Genomic DNA, 21,333 nt, shown 5'->3' with positions numbered 1-21,333 from the left:
TTCTTTCCGTGGACATTAATGGTTGAACTTAAGAGATATGAAATGACACAATGTTAAAATGTGATTAAGTTGGTGATGTCAGTCGTTTATATGGTTGGGCGACCCATGGAGCTCATTATCTTTTCATGAGGCTCACCTTTCCAATCATCTACCACTGCCATTGACCACACCATTACTATTGTTTATACCAGGCGATAACGCTTAATGGCCACCATCAAACAAGGAGCCAAAGCGTTCTTTCTAAAATATTATTCAGTTTTCAGTTTTAATAGCGTGCCCTCAGTTGCCTAAACAACATGCTGGACAGAAGATAACATAAAAGGCTTTTTCTCATTGAAGTCAAAGCTAAAGGAAGTAATTTTTCAGTTCCAGACAGCTTGTCAAACAAAGCTGCAAAACAGAGGGGGGAAAAAAAGAAAAGAAACAATATAGTTTTGTGTCTGTATTCCTTTTGTTTGCTCAAAGAATAGTCCAGCTATTTGATTACTAATTTTGCATTCATTGGACCAGTTGGCAATGTCCCTGCTGGTAGATATTGCCAGGGGTGTTGATTTGACAGGGAATAGATGAAACTCCCTGCGCAATGGGAAAGCTAAAGAACTTAAGTTGACACCAGCAGGAAACCAAAATAACAGCAATAATCACACCGCGGTATCGGCTCAGGGAGAGTGGGAGGTAGACGTGGTGTTGAAATTATCAAGCAGTGCCGTGCATAGTGATCATTGCATGCTTAAAAAAGAGTAACAATAAATGATGTGTAGTGCCTTGGTGCGGGTAAACAGTAAAGTCCTTTGTTTTTCTATCTATCGTATTAAATCTGGTTGTTTCTATGAGACATAATTAATGTACCAGAACATTGCGTGCATATGTGTGCAGGGTTGTGCGTATGAATAACAATGTATATTACCTCGGCTAGCACGGTCCACGTGCTGTAGGTCTTCAACGAACTTGACCACATCTGGAACATCTTGCTCACATACATGTGCCAGGAAGTGGAGCAATGTGGTCTTTTGATCCGCTGACTTTGTGTCCTTTAGCTGTCGTAAAAAACACAAACACACAAACACATACAGTTACGCACAAAGGCCAATGATAGTGAAGGGCTGAATTTGATATCTGCTCATTCGAAATGTAAACATGTATTAAAGAGTGATTAGCAGAGTAAGTGGTACCTCAGACATCCCTTGTTATTTCAAATGTCACAGGCTTAGTCTGACAAGTATGAATTTGTTGTTGATTGAAATGTTCTCAGTAATGTTTTCACCTTTGACCTTTTGACAATAAAATGTTATCACATCACAGTCCATCCAATTAGACATTAAATTAGATTAGACGTGAAATTATGTCATAATACATTTTTGAGTTATGGCCACGTGAACGTTTTTTGTTATAGTCACAGTAACCTTTGACCTTTTACCACCAAGATCTAATCAGTTCATCGTTGACGTCAGGGGAGCATTTGTACGTAATCTAAAGAAATTCCTTCAAGGCATCGCTGAGATATTGCGTTCACAAGAGTGGGATGGATGTATGGATGTAGACCCTGGAAACATAATGTCTCTGTGGCCACCGCTGTCGCTGCTGCTGCAAAAGCATAAACAGATCCTTTCTGCCACAGCGGAGAATTAGCAGGAGATTTTGTTTTCTGTTCCCACATCGTCTGGATGTTGTGTGACAAAGGAGCGTGTGGCATTGCCCTCATTCAGCTACTGTAAACCTTTTCAGTGGCTCTATAAATGCGAGTGTTGACAGTGCCTCGCATGATTTCATGTTTCCTAGTCATGCAGCGGAAGCACATTCACAATGCGATGACCTCTTGAGCGCCGCGTGCCGCCCTTCCCCACACATAACAATTTTTCAATTTCTCTGATAAATTTCCATCATGGCTCTTTTACAGTCTAATTCCAAGATGTCTCTCTGTATCCCCGCCAAACATCCCTCCTGTGGAGTGCATTGCTGTGTATCTCTCTAGGTGATCTATTGGTAGACAGCAGTGTACTCAGCCCCGCTGGGTTTAATCATGTTTGTATTATCTCCTCTAATCAAACAGTCTCATTTCTCATTTCATTTCTGTTTTCCCTTTTTTTTTTTTCAAAAGCTTAAAGTGCTCACTCACAAAAGGTCCCTCTTTGATTTTAGATGGATGGTAATCATAGTTGACAATGTAAACATTTTTTCTTTTTTCAATTGGGTTAGGCGCAATTTTCTTGTGCCGTGGAGTGTGCTGTGGAATTAAGTTGTCAAACTCGGGAACAGGCATGAAGGGTGATGTCTTCGTCTATATATCCTGTCTTTGACATCCACTCACACCTCAGTCCCCCAAAATACAAGTACGACAGATAAAGAAACAGAGGGGCAGCATTAAAAAGGTTCTTGATACAAAAGTTTCACCTTCACATACTTCTATTACCTGATTGTATTACAGTCCTGTTAATGCAGCAAATCCATCATTCATATATGTATGGGGCCAGTGTTTGTGTGCAGACGTGCACTGGTGTTTATATGAACATAAGCACCCAAGTCTAACAGGGCAGAGAGGTGGCAGTGATGAATGGCTGCAGTGGTCGTTACTGTGGAAACTGCAGTGTGTGTGCCACCAGCTGTAAAGTAACCACTGGTGGAGTCTCTAGACAACCACCCTGTTCTCTGTCACAATCACTATCATACAGGACAACTTACAGTCCTGTCTTAATGCCATAGAAAATCCACAGGTACAGACATCCACTGTGTTCTCAGCCCGACTCAGTTTGGGGAGTCCTGCAGGGTGTGTGAACTTTAAAAAGGGATAATGGTCACAGCCTCAATTATCTATTTGGAGCAGGAGAATGAGAATAAAGAATTCCCAGGGTTCCAGCTGCTTTGATAGATGCCAGCAGATAGAGGGGGGGAGCTGTCTTGTGGGGCTGATGGTGTTCGATCAAATGAAACAGTTTCAAACAAAGTGTCTCATCACAGCAGCGTCTTCACATCAGTTAACTGATAGGGCTAAGTCAAAAAAGAGAGAGAGGCTAACACCTCTAGAAAAATCCGGACACACAAGTGTAAATATGCACAGATATGTTAACCCAGACACCTAACACACACACACACACACACACACATCAACTGTATATAAAGATGGACGACATGATGGCGCCCCAAAGGTGACGCCAAAGTATCTTGATCACCCCCTGGTAGCTGGCTGCAGTGTAGGTCATAGACCCTGCCTGCTCCATGTTAGTGGATTGGACCTGGGCCAAACTAGAAAATTCATAACGTCAAAATAACTCTAGTCTTTCTTTCAATTTTGTTTTGTGTTTTTCAAGTTCAGTTTTAATTTGTTACTTGATAAATAGAAACAGGAGTGAAACACCTGAGACTGACTCAGGATTGTTTGTGCATGTGTATCGATGGGACCTCGCTATAACTGTTCCATCCCCCAAACACTACTACGCAGATTCTGGCTCCAAGGGACGTCTTCGGTGCAAGATGGCAGCGTTCGTATCTGGGATATTTTGACTTTATTACTGGGTAGTGGGAGGAAGTGAGATGCACCATCCATCTTTTTAAACAGTTTATGACACACACATTGACTCGTTCCCCAGTCTAAATACCATTAATTAGTTGGACTTTTATTTACAGTATCAATATTATATATATATTACGTGAATGTATGAGGTTTTGGAACAGGTGTATGTTAAACTGAAAGATATGGCAGACATCCTTCAAGGATCTTAAAATAGTCAGTACACTTTATAACTGGACTTTTAATCAAACATAGACTCTTAGACTAAGAGTGATATTGCTCTCATTTAAAAAAAATTTTTTATTTCTGTTACCACAATCCAGCTGCGAACACAGCTGTGTATCATTGAAAGAAAAAAAAATATTCCACGTATGATGTGCTATGCACACATCACTCATGTTGAACCACTACCAGTGGTTGAATAAAGGTCTACATGCTGTATGCGAACAGTTATAGATAATAAGGTCAGCGTTTTAACCCTTACCTTGCAGAGAGAACTGAGGTCGAAGCCATAAGACTGGGCGTTTCGAGAGCCTGCATTCATGTAATTCCCCAGCAGCAGCACCAGCTCCAGCAAGCGGCCAAAGGAGCTGCTCTTCCTGACCTCATCACAGGCGGCGTTTACAGCCAGGATATCTGGACGCAGGTTGTTTACTTGCTCCTCAAACTGCAGTCTGAAGAGGATGTGGCTGAGGCGAGGATGCAGACGCTTCACACTGCTCATCTGGAACAAGGAGAAAAAAAATAGTGTGAGAAGGAGAATTGTAAAAATTATAAAACAAAAGAGGAGTGAAGCAAGAGTTGGGAAAATATATCAAACTGAGAGAATAAAGTCAAAGAACATAGTCAAACTTATTGTAAACGCAATCACACTTTTGGTAAACTCACATTTAGCCGATCTAATTAAGAAGGGATTTATGCAACGAGCATGCTGGAAAGTGTTGCTAGGCAGTAGTAATAGATGCTGGCAGTGATTTGATTTGGGACCCAGGTCTGGTAAGTTAATTGTAGAGTTTGTGTCCATATAGGGTGGGCAGCGGAGGGGGTGGAATATACAATAGGCTGCCTAGGATTACCACTCTCACACAATTAGAGAAAATTGGAAAATATTGCACTGGGCCCAGGGCCTGGCCACAACAGTGATTGTGTATGTGTGTAGGGCGGAGGGGAGGGTGCAGGTTCGAATTGTCTGTTTCACACAACAGCTGGCTGTGCGGTTTGATGTCCTCCATCAAGGGTTTAATTATAGCTACTGTAATGTTATCAAATGACTATTTCAGTCAGTGAGTTAGTGTCTGTTTGTGTGTGTGTGTGTGTTTGTAAGAGAAGACAGCAGGGATAGGAAAGAGGGCAGGTGAAAATTACAAAATTTATAAAATACATAATACTCAAACACAGCCTAAAAGATCTGATAAATTATAGGCACATTATGGTGAGGAGAAAAAAATCATGGGAAAAAAAGAATCCTAATGTGATCGGGTGCACTGTGAAGTGAACGAGTGCAGCTGTTGTTTCCATGATGACCACTGGACAAAGCTGAGTGGTGGGGAGGGAGGGGAGTGAACGAGAGGGGAGGGGTTTGATATATTAAAAAACACAACATAACAAAATTAACGACATTATGTAAAATGAGCTCGGTGAGGTAGTAGGCTGCTGACATTCCTCACATATTAGGAGTATGAACAGTCCATTGAAATGATATGCATCAAATAGTGTTACAAAACAAAGTAATGTGAGTAAATATTTTTGGCATCTTGTAATAAATGTCTCTGTAGAGTGTCAACATCGATTTAAATCCCAGATGAAAGTCTTGAATTCAAAGAGTTGCCAGTCATTAGGAGCGTGACTGCAGCCGAGCCCCGGAGGATGCACATGCTGGTAAACAGAGTGATCCCTCAAACTTCAGCGACGACAAGTCATCAAGCACAATTCATGTACAGCAAAAGCTACTGTACTGCAGGTTTTTTACACTACAGGTTGAGCAGTGTAAAAACCAGAAGATGCTTTGATCTAATAACATGGAGTTTGATGGAAATACTGGAAGATCAAGACTTTGTTTCTGCCTTTTTGACTTTTCCATAGATCTTTTCATGTAGTTGCAAAACCTTTTCATTGTGTCCAAAGCACTATGAGGACTTGTATAAAGTAATCAGGTCTATTTCATGGATTAGACACATAAGGTAGAGTTCAAATCAAGAGAGTTGCAGATATTGTAAAAAAAAAAAAAAAAGGAAAAGATAAAATGCATGTGTTTGCACAATCGCAAATTAAAAATTCGCTTTGAACCTGAACTTTTGATAGGTGGAAGCATCTGATGGGGCCCACGCAGGCACAGCAGCGAAGCAACATTATGTAAGTACGCTCCCCTTTGTTCTATGACTCCCTGATGAGCCATACACAACAGCTGAGCAGGCTCTATCCCCCTTAACCGCTCAGTCGCTTCATTTTCATTCAGTGATAAGACTCTCTTTCATGGGTGATTACAAACAGTGTTATTGTGTGTTTTGTCGGTAACCGGGTTGCTAGGCAGAAACACAAAATTCACACAAAAACTGCTGCAACCGCTAATGCATAATTCTAAAAAAGCTCTATTGAAAGGTCTTCAAGATAAAGATGCAGACATAATTAGACAGCAGTGCTGCTCTTTAATGTGCACAAATTAGCACAGAAGTCCACAGGTGTCCCGTCTTTCTTCTTAAGGCTTAGAATGATAGTATTTCTAAAAGCTCATGGTTAGTATATTCATGCTCAATGTGTGTGTGTGTGTGTGTGTGTGAGAGAGAGAAAGTGCAGAGAGAAAGACAGACATTCAGGGAAAGATTTAATGTGAATAAAAGACAAGTTCACATTACTGTAACATTAAAATAGCAATAAAACCGGTTTTATAAAACCATGTACATATCCTTCGTTAAATTACTTTATTGACGTTGCTTCAAGTTGATAAATAAAACAGATACGTAGTCAGAAGTCTTTCCCATTAAACAAAAATACTACCTAAGAAAGACAAATATTGTGGTTGTGTCTGTACATGTTGGTAGTGGGCAGGTCACAGTTTTGTGTTTGTGTACGATCGTATTTACTCACCACAACCCCGAACTGCTCAGGCTCTGACAAATTTGCATACTCGTTTTTATACTTGGCCAAGGCGTTCAGCTGCTCCTGCTCCGGCAGATGCTTCACCAGGTTCTACAAAGAAGAGAGAGGAAGAAAGCAAGTGAGAAGCAGCACAGAGGAAAGTAAAGTAGAAAAAAAAAAAAAAGCCCAACCGGTGCAAAAATATCCTTGCGGTGATGATGTCACACACTTAATTTGACAAATTTTGTGTCATATATTCTTCTCAGTTTCATGTTCATGTACACCGATTTTAACTTTCAAAAATTAGACTGTTTATACCTTTAGTTACTTATATATGGATTCAAACAGTGATGGAGTTTCCACGTCTGTGCTTAAAGATCAATGGGGGAAAAATGACCATCATTCTTTGTTCTGGCTTGTAAAGAAATCTAAACAACTGCTGTTCTGTTCGTGTTTTGGTGAGTTTCAATTGTTGAGTTTTGTAACTGCAATAAAATTGATTTAATTATCAAACACAGAACTTTATCCTTCGTCTACATATACGTGTATAGACAATTGAAAGTGAAATTGTGATTGGCTTTTTCAGACTGCCAAAAGGAACAAATGTTAAATTATTTAGGCCACACTGATTGCATTCTCATTTGAATGTAATAGCCATCTCAACAAATACTGCTATTGTGTGGTAAATACATTGGTCTGATGCATTTTAATTGGGTTGAACATTTGTTTTTTGATGCCTGGAGTCAGGAAAAATATCGCTACTTCCATTACCTCAGTTTTTATTGACGTACCATAATGGAATTGGCCTTGATGATTATATGTGCGTGTTGTAATTAACAATTATCGATCAAATTAATTCTTTATTCGTAGCTGATTTGTTTCAGCTCAGCTTACTCACAACCACACTGACTAATCACAGGTTAACCATCTTAATTTCTTAAAAGCATTAGTCTACTTCCTCAACGTCTGGAGTACAAAATGTAGGACATCAACTCATTTTGGTGATCTATAGCTGATATAAACGTGTCTTCACAAATATACACTGTATATCTATAGTTGGCTTATTCATGCCCTTATTTCAAGACTTTAAATCTTTAATTGCCAGACGGCCCTTGAGAATTTCTAGCTTTTACAAAATATAGCTTCCAAAGTTCTGACAAAAACTACAAAAGTAGAGCAAATGTCCTCCTGGCACCAGTTGCCAGTGCTCTTCAGAATTGATAATAAAGTTTCTTTACTTGTTTGTCCCTTCCTACACTGTTGACCTTCTGTCCTTACATTGTTTTTAGTAGCCTACGGTCCACCGACAAGTTGTTGCAGACTGTTCACACAACCTAGTTGGAGACGGAGGGTAGCAGGCCATTTGCTGTGCCTCGAAGCCTCCAGGCAAGGTGGGCCTCGGCCAGGGAGGAGATCAAGAACCCACCAGTCATTCTGGCCAACCAGTCATTCTGGGCCACCATCTAAGCAGCACCATTTCACCAGATAAAAGACACATAACAGCCTGCTTGGAGTTTGCCAAAGAGTTTTTTAAGGACTCAGAGACCATGATAATAAAGACTCTCTGGTTTGATGAGGTAAAATTCCAGACACTGCTCATCACCTGGCCAATATCATCCCAACGTTGACGCATGGTAGAAGTAGGATGATGCTATGCAGGTGCATTTGAGCAGCAGCGACAGGACGACTGGTCAGAATTGACGGAAAGGAGAGATCCTTGAAAAAAAATAAACAATGCTCCAGAGTGCACACGACCTAAGACTGCAGTGGTGGTTCAACTTTATGTAAGATAAAGACCTGATGCTGGAGTGGCTCTGGGACTGGGAAGTATTTCTTTGTCTCTAAGGGGCCCAGTCCAAGCTCAGACCTAAACCTTGTGAAAAATCTTTTGAGAGACCTGAATATGGCTGTTCACAGATGCTTAAAATCCAATCTGATGGAGCTTGAGAGGATCTTTAAGGAATAATGGGATAAAACTGCCCAAATCCACGTCTGCAAAGCTTGTAGAGACTCAAAACTGAAACTGCTGCCAATACCTCACTGAAAATCTGGATCCTTTTGCAAATAAGAGATTTCAGTTTTTGATTATTAATTTATTACAGAATGGCCAAAATCTACGACTTCCTCCATTTTATAAATTAATTTTACAATACAAAGCCACAGCATCATACAGTATATGTACTTGTTTGCTCACAAAGTTCAAGAAGCAGAAACTTCCTCAGAATCTGAGAGTTTACAGACTGACAGAATAAAGATAGATAGACAGACAGAAAAAGGAGAGAAACTGTATGGATACCAGGCACCTTGTATTATGACCTGTCTTAATACAAGGTGTAATATATGTGCAGCCTTAATTGTGATTGTGATGGGGTCTGATCATTCTGCCCACAACTGGAGGTGGTGTGGCTCACATTGTGATAAAAGCAGTCCTTACATTCTTCCTGCTCGCTTTAACAAGTCTGAGAAAACTTGAAAGTAGAATAAGAAGCTAACAAGACTTCTTACAAAAAGAGATTTGAAATGAGTAATGCCAGTTCATGGCAATGCGCCTGACAAAGAAAAAAAAACAGACATTTTCTGCAAGGACTTGAGGAACCTGAGCAAAGGAGTCGGAGAATGGCAACACTAAAAATATACTTCCTGCCTCAAGTTGAGCAGCTACACTGTGTAGGTGGAGCAAATTTCGAATATTATTCACATTTCAGAATTAGGTGTTAGGTGGTTTGCCCAAGGGTCATGTCAGATTGGTAACTCAAGCTCTAAACCTTTGACATTTAATATAAAACTTGCTTTACCTGAATCATAGGTTCAGTGAGTTGCTCCTCATCCACCTCCACTATCATGCAACGGATTTCCTGATAAGGCATACGGAAGGAACCCAGGAAGATAGCTAGACAGACACAATCAAAACAGACAACAAATCCTGTGGTAAATATACAAATGATTAAAAAATGACAAGTAATGTGGCGATTTCAGACAACTACACAACTTAAAAACCGGAGAGTAAAAGAAGATTAAATCCAGGACTAAGAAATGTGTAGATGTGAGATCAGAAGAACAGCTCAAGGACATTAGAAAGGAGCCGCGAGAAGGAACGGCAGAGAAATAAAATGAAAGATACATCAATGCAGAAGTCAGCCACACATAAAAACTGTTTTAGAAAAAGTGATATGAAAAATTACCCTGGTTGAGCAAGCATGATATCCTCAAGCAAGTAGTACCACCAGGGACTGAATGGCAAATGCCTTGTCAGGATAAGTCATTAGACTCGCCAGTGGAACCATTAAAAAGATCCAGACAGTTACAACATGCGTGAGCATAGGCCAGGAGCCACATGATGCAGGATTTTAAAGATTATCGGTAATATTTGAAGGTAAAAACTGTGATGCTTTGAGTACCATTTAATGTTCCAGCTTCGAATTGATACACAGAATTCTCAAAAGCAACTTATGAGAATACGATTGCACTTGTCCAATTTCCTTTGACAGATTTTGCAGTACATGACTAACTGAAACGTTAGAGCAATAAACTTTATTCTTAGCAATTACTGATTTAACTTCAAGCAAGGGTTGGGAAGCCAGTGTTCAATATGCAAATAACATTTAATGGAGGTCTGGTTGACTAATGAGTAGATATGTAAAAACTTGATCTCTGTACCTTTATTGCTAAAAGGACATTTTAACTCATTATAAATCATTACATTGAACATATTTGCAGTGTATTGGCATCAATCAAGCAACAGAGTGAAAGCCCCTAAACCTATTCTCAATCAAAGCATAAACTCTTTACCTCCTATGGTGGATCACAAACCGCCGACTCACCCGCTCTATAATTTCAGCTGCATAATTTATCACTGTTACTTGGCTGATTAGTCTCATTTTCATTTAATACACGGAATAAAGGTCACAGCTCCCCCATAATATAAGCCAATGAGGTTCTAAGATCGGGGAGTGCTTAAGAGATCAGCTGGTTCCTCATTAATGCGGGGTGCTTTTAACACGGCCATTTTAAGACCAAGCATGCGTCGCATGCGAGCATATGTGCGTGCTTCCGTGCATGCATGCGTGCGTTTGTGCGTGTGTGTGAGAGATGTGAGTGTGAAAGCTCGGGTCCCAACAGGTTTGGAGATAAATTATTAAATGATATCAGGGTTCAGGTCAGGTCAGGTACATGCCTGAAATCATAGAAAACATTAGGCCTGGCTCGGGTTCGAACACAAAAACAGAAAGTCTGTCAGGTTTGGTTTGGGCTGTGTTAGTTTTTTTTCGGTCTTGGACAGCTTTAATCAGTAAATTCCAGCCCAAGCTGTGTGAAGACATAAGTTGTGTTGAGGCAGTTGTCTTGCTTTAATTGCTAAAGCAACAAACAACCCATTGTCTGGCAACATTTCCCCTTTAAAACATGCAAATAACACAAATAATAAGAAATACAGGAAGTGACTTAGGTGAGCTCTAGTCCAAAAGTGAGGCTAGAACTACAGACAGGCCCACGACACTGAAAGATTGAGACTCAGGGATGAGTATAAATCTCATCCATGGCAGGAGGAGTGGGCCCAGAGCAAACCAATACTTACATAGATTCTGTGCAATCTTGGGATCGAGCACCTTGAGCTCTTTAATTCTCTTCTTTATGGATTTCTTATCCTCCAGATCCTCCTCTTGTTTTTTGGCTGATGAAGACAAAAGCACTGGATTATTATCACAAAACCCACAAAAGCAAGATTTACACAGATGTGTGCCCTTTGTGTAATGCTGACGTATGTATGATTTACACAAATTCAGATACTGTAAGATGAGACTTCTCAATGTCCTTGTCCTTAAAAGAGGAAAGAAAGTAGAGATTCTCAAGTTGAAAACTGAATTTAGTTGTAATATTTTAGTCATTTTCAAATATATTAGCACACAAACATATAAAATGTTGTTTTTTTGTCGATAGTAGTAGTACATAGTTCACCATGACAGGATGCCATGCTGTTACAAAAACATGGAGAAGGGGATTATGGGAGTGTTTTGCTCACATCAGAGAGTAATAGCAAGTGTCTCAGCCACACAACCAGAGTTTAGGTTACTGATGAAAGTAAATCTGCTCTAAGTCACAAGCAGCCAGGTAGGGGGGATTGCGATAGTGCTATTGGTTGGTAGGAGAGGCATCACAAGATTCAGGATCACAAACAGCAAAACAAGAATCTAAAGAGGCACACACAGATATGTGCATTCATACACAACCTTCTTGAGACACGCTCACAAAACAGAGTTCATGGTTGGTTTAATTATTTAAAACACCAGATTAAGAGAACACAATGTGCATCCCAGGAGTATGCTGGGTAATTGTCTGGTGCTGTAATTATGGCGAGTTTAAGAGAGGAGAGAAAAGGAGAGGAGAGGAGGTATTCCTATTTTTCCACATGAGCTTGTTCTTCATTCCGGGATCCTGTATCTAATTGTAAGGAGGTACGCTGGGAGCTCAGCTAGCATCGTCCACAAACATGCACACCTATGGCACAACCCACCACGCGCCAGAGTACACAAACACGGCAACACACTGAGCTTTTCTTGGACTTACGTGGCTCCTCTGCTGGTACACTCTCCTCACAGTCTTTTCATGTGTAGGAGAAGGGGATTGCAAAAGACGAGACAAGGAAGACATGGGAAATGTGAACCGTGGAAAAGGGAGGCGAGAGAGAACGGCAACAAGGTGAACATAAATTTTCATAAGACTCCATCCTGTCCACTGCAGCATGAAATATGATGAGACTCGAGTGAGGAAACAACAAATATGCTATAAGACATACAAGGAAAATGGCTGGATAAATAAACAAGTAGAAAACAATAAAGAATGACCTGAACATTTAACTAATTCAACCAAACATTAACACTTTGACACTGACATCCCTGACCTGGAATCAGTCACAAGCTATTTAAGAGTTCATCTTGTTTATGAACCTGCGGATTCCCCCTCCTACAATCACACCATCACACTAATATTAAACAAAGAAAAAAAACACTCACAGGAAAGACCAGCTTTTACCATGTCAGAGAAATGTATGACAGCAGCCTGGTGGATGAAAACAACTGGACACGAGGCAAGCAGGAGCAAACAAGCCAAGAATAGAAGTTCTAGAACAATAAGGACTCATCTCTGATGAATATTTGACGGTTACTTCAGTCAGAGAAAATAACTTGAAAGGCCTATCATTACCACTGAGGTCTGAGCTATGCTTCATATCATGGACTCTCACTGAAATCACACACAAACACTGCATTCCTCCCCCTCTCCCTTCTCTCTCTCTCTGTGGACGTGGGTTCCAAGTGGCAGATCACAGAAACCTGTCGGAAATGACACCACGTTCCGATCGCGACTAAAAAGCAGCGTATTCCTCTCCTTAACACGTGAATGAAATGAGATAAAAATAATGTTCAACTAGTCTTTAATGTAGAATATATTATTCCTCAACTATTTCCAGCTGCAGTTCTTAAGATTTTAGGGCCCCAGGACATTTGAAATATGTATTGTGAGGTCTGAGCGAACATCTTCCATGGAACTGTAGTGCCATCCAATGACTCTTCATTAAGCATCCTTCAGAGCCAACAATATATATCAGATACTTTTGTTTTTATGTTTTACTTTTTGCAATATTTAACTCTGTATATATTTTATACTGATTTGAAATCCACATAACACAAAACCACCCTCCTCTCTAACCCCTGAGCCACAGCCTTGAATGAGTCTTTCTTTCCATTAAAGAAATATCTTGGGTTTGAATCATTTTGCCCACGTAAGCTTCTTGCTATTATCATGACATTGTCATAAATTGGTAAGTATCCCCTTGTTGAGAGAAAAGGAAGGTTAAAGAGGATTAATAAAAGACACAAAAACATTCAAAATGCAAACAGAAATAAACAAATTGGTTGCGCTAAGCAAGGAACAACACTTTCTTCTACCACCTTCCAACCTCTTGTTGAGACATGCTTAACAAATAATGATGCAATTTATTTCCTTTCAGACTGTCTCCATGGGCATAAAAAAGTAAAGACAGCATGTTATTAGGCAGAAATAAAATCAATAAGAAATGTAAAGATGCCAATATTTACCTGCAAATCCAGCATATAGAAATTAAGTATTTATTTGTGCCTGTGTAATTTTATGTTATTGGAGATTTGAATGCAATATAAGGAGCCGGCCTTAGAAAGCCTCCTGCTTACTGCATTAAGATGTTGTATTGATCCACCCATCATAACTGAAAGAAACTCATTTATTTACACCCAACATGCTCAGACCGGCACACACACTCACAGCATTAACCACCTTGTTTTAGTGCATATATATATACTTAACTTTATCATATAATCCACAAATTATCCTCACATAATATTACAACTGCAACACACACACACATACACGCACACATACAGACACATTGATACACACAATCCAAGCCGCCTCAGGTGTTATCAGTTAAATCAGCTAATTAGATTGTCCAATCCCCACCCTTTCCTTTCTGGTGTTAAAACAGCTCTTCTTCAGGGAAGCCTGCTCATTATACATCAGCCAATTAAAACGCCCCGCAGGGTGTCAGAGGTCATTGGTTAATCAATCAGACAGAGCAGTAACTGTTGTAGTTATCAGATCGCGCTATCACCCAGGAAGCGGGGGAGATAAGAACCCACTTGTGAGTGCGCAGCAATGGGGAGTCTGCATCACATCAGTGAGCACCAGTAGGAAGGAAGCAGCGGACACAGTGTAGTTACAATGGGACTAGTGCTACTTTCAAATGGGGTCATGTTCACATGTTCCCGAGAAGAGTCCGTATGAACGCCTCCCTCCTGTGGCATTCACAGCCTTAGAAGTGGAAATTTGCTGGAGGCTCAGAGGGTTTGACATGTTTTCAGAAACTGACGAGTTCGCGGAGGTTAATTTTTCAGTGGATGGTGAGTTCATATATTATAATTTTAGTCGCATAGAGTTTTTCCTTTGTAAGTTTGTGATACATCTGAGGAAAATGTTGATATTCCCAAAGGCCTCATCTTTTTTTCCTCCGTCATTATGCCTTTGCATTTCGTGCATTTCATTAGCCGCTCGCTAGCTGGACGCATTGTGAGCTGTGAAGAATGTCGAGAGAATAACGAGTAGTCTTTCGGCATAAATGCTGCGAGCACCACAACTTCCCATGTTGTAGCCATGAGCTCACAAGTTCTGCAGCATACAGCACCAGATCATTGTCATTCTTTTTGTAACCTGTGTGGAGAGACAGAGCAAGAAGAAACTCTGTGAGTGAGCTCGACAGAAAAAGATAAGTTACGACTGTTGCCACTGAAAAACCACGGTTGAGATCAGATGAAGCAGAAAGGGAAATCAAGGACTCCATCACAAGATGGGAGACAGCAGTGCATTAGAGACAGACACTAAAAAGAGTGAGGAAACAGCGCGAGTTGAAAGGCCTGTTCTGCCCTGCCACAGTACACAGGGCTGACAGTCCACCTTCAATGCACTTTCAAGTTAAGGCCTCTTAATGGAGGCCTGTGATAAGTGTCAACTTGATGGCGAGACTGTGGACAAAAAAAGATGGAGAGAACAGTGGACAAAGAAAAGAAGAACTTTTCCTCTACCCCCAGTGTAGTATCATTTTAGGGAAAATGTTTCCTGCACTATGCACAAAATAACAAATAAATGAGCCAATTTGTGTTCCTGTCATTTCTTGGATTAAAAAGAGATGTTGGATAAACAAGAAAGGAAAAGTTTTATTCTTTTTGGGAGAAAAGAAAAAAGGTTTCGGAGCCAGAATTTTTAAACGTTTTATATACTGCTCACTTTTAATAATTCTACTGACTGGCTTTGTTCCAATCTCTGCCACGGCTTAAAGGCACTTGACAAAAATGTGTCAATGTGTAACACTGCGTGCACACATGCTACCCAAACAGTTGCACTTCCCACAAGGCAGTATCAGTGAATTGTGCCATCAAAGCACTAAAGGGAATGGTGGATGAAATAAAACTGCTGTGAAAGAGCATGACTGATGCTGTACATGACAGGCAGGCCTCAGAGACAAGCAAGTAACACCTCAAATACATCCCCACCCCCACCCCACCCCTACACCCCTACACACACACACACACACACACACACACACACACACACACACACACACACACACACACACACACACACACACACACACACACACACACACACACACACACACACACACACACACACACACACACAAATCTCCTCCTTCCTCCTCATCTTCCCTGCCCTCTACACTCACTCCAGCACATTGTCTTATGGGGATGGATTTCTATGCAGAGAAAATGCCTTACTGGAACCACCCCTTTTTTTTCTCTCTCACACACAGACACACAGACACACAGACACACAGACACACACCTTAACCTAACGTAACCACAGTTCACATCTTAGCACTAACCTTAACCTTACCAGGACCTCAGGAATAAGGTTTAGCCTCTGGAGGTCTACAGGTCCTAAAAGCTCAGTGTTTACAACAAAAAATACATAAAAATGTAACACTAATGTCAAATGGAAAAAATATAAACTCATCTTCATCTAAGAGATAATCTAAGAGACATTTAAAAAAATGAATCAAGTGGAATAAGGAACTGACAGCAGTGTGAGGGAGACCGGCAGGAGACAGACTGTGTGTGTTTGTGTGCCAGTGCATCATTTTATCCAATATTTGTCCAACTATCTTATTTCCTGAGGAGATATCACACCCTCCAGTTGACTTTTCTCTTGATGAGGCTTCATTATTTATGGAACGTTACAGTGATACGATCATCTCCCCCTGAGAAAGCAGATACACAGGCACATAGCAAGGGGAAAGTTGAGAGGGCAGCCGTCTTCAAAGGGTAATTAAATCACTGTGTTGCTTCCAACAGCCCATCAAGGCAGTCATGCAGGTAACGTTTAAATCACTGCTATTAGGGGATAATTTTTGGACCCCGCAATTCAATGAGCAAAGCCCCACACACACACACACACACACACACACACACACACACACACACACACACACACACACACACACACACACACACACACACACACACACACACACACACACACACACACACACACACAATTGCCTGAAGCAAAATCCACTATGAGACATCTGATGCACAGGAGGGGGGTTGTCTGGAGCAAGTGAAAAAATCCACCGTTTCGACACATCTGTCAACTCTACAGTCAACAGAGGGGAGATGAACAGTCAAACCAGCCGTGTGGTTTTGACTGTTGACTCACTGTATGGTTCTGATCCAGCTAAGTCCTGAACTTGAGTCAGCCTGACAGAACACACAGGAGACATCCAGTGCGTCCAGTAGCTATGTTGACGATCCACACCTGCCCCGTTCGACGCGCACGCTCCTGCGTCCTGACTAACGCTGACATGACAGCTCGACCGACCTGTTTGCACACGGACAACACCCCTGTTCCGGAGTTGTGGATGTGCGAGTACAAGTGAGAAAGCGAGAGAGAGAGAGAGAGAGAGAGAGAGAGAGAGAGAGAGAGAGAGAGAGAGAGAGAGGGAGGGAGGGAGGGAGAGGGAGATCAGAGTAATGAAGTGAGGTGCTGTGTTGTGAGTGAGCTAATCAAAGTGAACCATGCAGGGCCACCTCTCCCTGTGATCCAGACTAGATGACCCAGGGCCATAATTAGTCGGAGACTTTCATTCGGATAGCAGCAAATTAATAGACTTCATTAAGCTTTTCTCTCCTCTCCTCTCCTCCTCTATTCCTGCTATACCAAGATTATTTCTAAGTACAAACCACTAAAATTGCCCCTGCGTGCGCGTCAGTGTCTTCAAGACGGCCGGCGCTCCACAAAGAGACTCGCATGCTCTCTGTAGTGTATGTAAATATGTATCTTTGAAAAATAAATTCACAAATCTGGACTAAAATTAATGATGCTACTTCAAAAAAAATTCTAATTATTTAGAAGCCTTTGTTAATCAGTGTGTACAGGCCTGTGTGGATGGATTTTACTAACACCTCTATTCTCAGTGGAGTAGTGCCCTCTAAAGGCCACTTGAAGACCTACAAATGGCCTCTTAGTGTGTATGTGTGTGCGTGTGTCTACCAAAATTTGTATTTTCTGACTATTCTGTCATATCAGGTATGAGGCATTATTATCTCCACTTCATTTCACTATGTGACAGCACCGGTCCTATCTGAACAACTGTTAAGCCCACCCCAACATTCCCCAAGTCATTCACTGGATTGATGACAACCTAAATCATTCATTTGCCATTCTGCTGTTGTTGTTTTTGTCTCTCCTCCCCACGCTGTTGCAAACATGTCTACATCCAGCCCCTCACCACTTCCCCCTGCCCTACATACACAAACGTACATGTGTGGATGAAAAATCGCTGCAGAAAAATAAAGTTGCACAAGCAAATATGTTTTTAACGAGCAAGCCCATTACTTTGGTGATATGAGAACATAAAAACACAAATTGGGAATAAATTGAGGTGCTGATCCTTGAGAAACTGAGGCAGAAGAGGGGGAAAAAACAAAAGGGGAAAGAAGGAAAGCCGACAAACAGAGGGATGTAAACCACACAAAAAAGAAAAAAATTAAGCTGAGAGGCAGTGTTTCTTCGTGGCAAACAAGTGATATGTGACATTTTAAAGCATTTCAAGACACCATTACATGTCCAGGTAATTGCTTTGTTGCCACCTCTTTTTTTTATATAATTGTACTTTGTTCACATAGAGTCCCAAATTTGTAAATGTGAGAAATATTAGGCTGGAGAAGAAGAAGAAATAAATAAAAATCTGCCGTACATTCACTGTGTATTATGTGATCAGAGCCTCCCTTTCAACAACAATGACGAGAGCCTTTAATGATCATGTGTTTGATGAGATCCTTCGTATTGGCCCAAATTTTCTGCAGCCACATGAAAAGTCATTATAGGACTAATGGCGTTCTTCAAAATGTCACAGCAAAAAAAGCATTAGAGGAGTGCGGGGAGAAAGGGAGAGAGGAGGAGAGCGAGCGAAACCGAGCGCTAGAGACACACGCGCAGGAGAGAAAGTTCATCTGACGTGAACAGATGTGCACCAGTGGCGAGCAATACTAAACACTTGACAGCATGAGATGGAGATCCAGTAGCTATGCTGAGACACTACAAAGTGGTTCAAAACAAACTTAGTAAAAGCTCTTGAAGTTTGCCATCATTGAACACACAAGGAAACCTATACATTATATTTCATTCGTACCCTACTGGGGCTGAGTGTTCCAATTAGGCAAATTAATCTCTTGAACTCAAGACAACTCAAGACAACTCAAAGTATAGATTAAAATAAAAAAACAACAACATGTGACTGTTAGTCCCATGTGCTTCACTCGACTTTTTTACCCTCTTTCAGGCATTTAACTTCAATAAATACACCTCCTACTACGCTGCTCTTTCATCCTTTCATCCCCACCTCCACCAGTCCTCAATCTCTTCATAATTCCTCTATGAAGGTGCCCACCAACCTCCTCGGCTTCTTTTGTCTCATTGTAATTCGAAAGCCTCCCAAGTTCTCTGCACTACAGACCACAAAAGCTGCCGCTGCTCTAAGAAATACGCCCACCTCGCACATGAGAGTAATTACCAGTCAGTACATGGCTATGTTAAGCAGCTTCAATTTAGAGGTGGTCTGAGGGTTATTGTAGTGATGACTGACGGATTGGAAGTGCAGGATTAAATGATCGCGACATGTTTTGTGTGTCACATCGGTCTGAGTTTGACGAGTCAAAACAAGCCGTGAGCTGCGACCGCGCTCGTTACCTGCACAGAGGAGACCTGCCTTGATCATGTGCACTCGTAAACCACTCAACCACCCATACGAGCTTAACCCCGCCCACACACAGCCGCCGTTCCCATCAAGCGGTCGCCCGAATGTGCTTGTGCAAACTGACAAAAACCCACACAAACACGCTTCCTTCCCAGGCCATTATAATCATATGGAAATGGGCTGTCTAATTATCTCTTACAGCATGTCAGCAGTGGGGAGAGAGCTTGTCTTTCCTCAACTTTCTCTTTAACAGGCTACATTGATCTGGAGAGCCTGACCTCCACTGAGAGCACAGCTTTAAAGCTATGGCAGGAAACATAAAAAAGGGGACACTTGCTTGTGAAGCAGCTTGATCAAGTTTGGAATACCCATGCCCTCATTTCTGACGAGCTATTCATTAAAATTGAACTTGTTGTTTTTGGAGCCTTAATGCCAAACTACAGCAATCCACCATGTATATTTTTTACAAGCTTATTAATGGTTTTCTGTGCTTAGGGACACCTGTTCAAAACAAATGAACAGTCATTAATTGCTTATCAAACTCAAAATCCATTACTAAAACAAATTTTAATAAGCTATTAACCGCCACAGTATAAAAAAAGTGTCACAACAGCGGTGAGGAACGCACCAACGCTGATTAATAGTAATCAGCTCAAAGCTAAAATTTGTATCACAATGTTTACATAGATGAAACTAATGAAATATCCCTTCATATAGAAAATTAATTAATTTAATAACTGGCCAAAACATTTCAAGGAAACAAAGACACTTTGAAATGAGAAACCACTTCACCGGCTGTATCTGTATCTTTTTAACTACATTTTCACCCAGGTTAAAGGAGGTTTCTTTACTGCTTTAGATTCTGAACTGAGTTGCTTTCTGTGCACACATATCTCTCATGATTTGTCCGAGTTATTGTATTTACAGTTTCCTTGTTTTAAATATGTTTTAGGGGCATAAAACCTTAAATGACAGGACAGAGTTCAAGCGTGAAATGAAGAAATGAAGAGCAGAGAAGACGTATACAACAATGGGACGGGTCTGCACTGAACCTTTCTTACATAGGGCGCCCGCTCAACCAGGTGAGCTAGTGGTATTAGAGTGGAACTAATAATGGACTTCGGAGGCTGATGCCCAAAAATTTGGCATAACTGTACAAGCTCATCTGGTTGAGCAGACACCCTGTTTACAGTATCCTTTTGAAAAAATGTGTAAACATGCGTCTCCGTTGAAAGACATTTTTTTTGGCATCCGTATCCAAATTCCAGTATTAGTCAAGTTACCATGGCAGCACTTCTTCAAAACTTTCATAGATTTTATTATATTTGTTAGGCGATTATTATTCAGAATATTACAGAGGTGGAAATGATAAAGTAAATGAAATGCTTTCGATTTGTTTTAATCAATAGGTGTTAATGGTGTTTTGCTCCATCACTGTGTTTGACTTTAATTTTCATACTGCATGAGAGTTATTATCCTAGCATTCTAATTGCTGAGTGATGTATAGAAATATTCACAACACGTAAGATATAACACATATGTATGTGGACTTTGACTTTGTGTTTTGGAGAATTGCTGTTTGCACTTCATGTGCACACACACATATTGAATGAGACGTCATTTTTTAAATTTAGATCACACTTCCGATAAATGGGCTCACATCCCCCCCTTAGAGATCTGTGCTTGTATAATAAATCAACACTCCTAATCCCAGACAAATTTAAAACACAAGTTAGAAATGAGTTGCTAATGTCTTAATTTTTAACACTTGCATTCCGCAACACCCTTGCAGTGTTGTATCTGTGGAGCTGAGGTAGGTTATTAGGAGATGCCTGTATCCTGGGGAGAAATGGCAAACTGATTTTGAGATTTCTGAGGGTTTCGTCTAATTGGATGTTATTTATTAGCCGAAAAGGGCATCTCTCTTCATGTTGTTGCTCATTTTCCCAGCACTATG

The 21,333-nt window shown here is 40.8% G+C and overlaps 1 protein-coding gene across 6 annotated transcripts in view; it reads right to left on the bottom strand.

Annotated features, from left to right (window-relative positions):
- The window catches only part of LOC118109663 (protein diaphanous homolog 3), a 153,198-nt gene that overhangs the window by 76,502 nt on the left and 55,363 nt on the right, over window positions 1-21,333 (bottom strand). For 3 of the 6 annotated variants that reach the window (XM_035156956.2, XM_035156984.2, XM_035156975.2), the window contains 6 exons: window positions 12,143-12,175; window positions 11,154-11,249; window positions 9,376-9,470; window positions 6,590-6,691; window positions 3,990-4,229; window positions 908-1,037 (listed from right to left, as the gene is read on the bottom strand). In XM_035156956.2, coding sequence (XP_035012847.1) covers window positions 908-1,037; window positions 3,990-4,229; window positions 6,590-6,691; window positions 9,376-9,470; window positions 11,154-11,249; window positions 12,143-12,175 — 696 coding nt within the window. The remainder of the gene's footprint in view (window positions 1-907; window positions 1,038-3,989; window positions 4,230-6,589; window positions 6,692-9,375; window positions 9,471-11,153; window positions 11,250-12,142; window positions 12,176-21,333) is intronic. The other 3 variants (XM_035156965.2, XM_047339954.1, XM_035156992.2) reach the window with 1 other exon arrangement.

Source organism: Hippoglossus stenolepis, chromosome 1 (assembly GCF_022539355.2).
Source record: "Hippoglossus stenolepis isolate QCI-W04-F060 chromosome 1, HSTE1.2, whole genome shotgun sequence".
NCBI classification, from domain to species: Eukaryota; Metazoa; Chordata; class Actinopteri; order Pleuronectiformes; family Pleuronectidae; genus Hippoglossus; species Hippoglossus stenolepis.
This window is presented reverse-complemented; position numbering and strand designations above follow the sequence as displayed.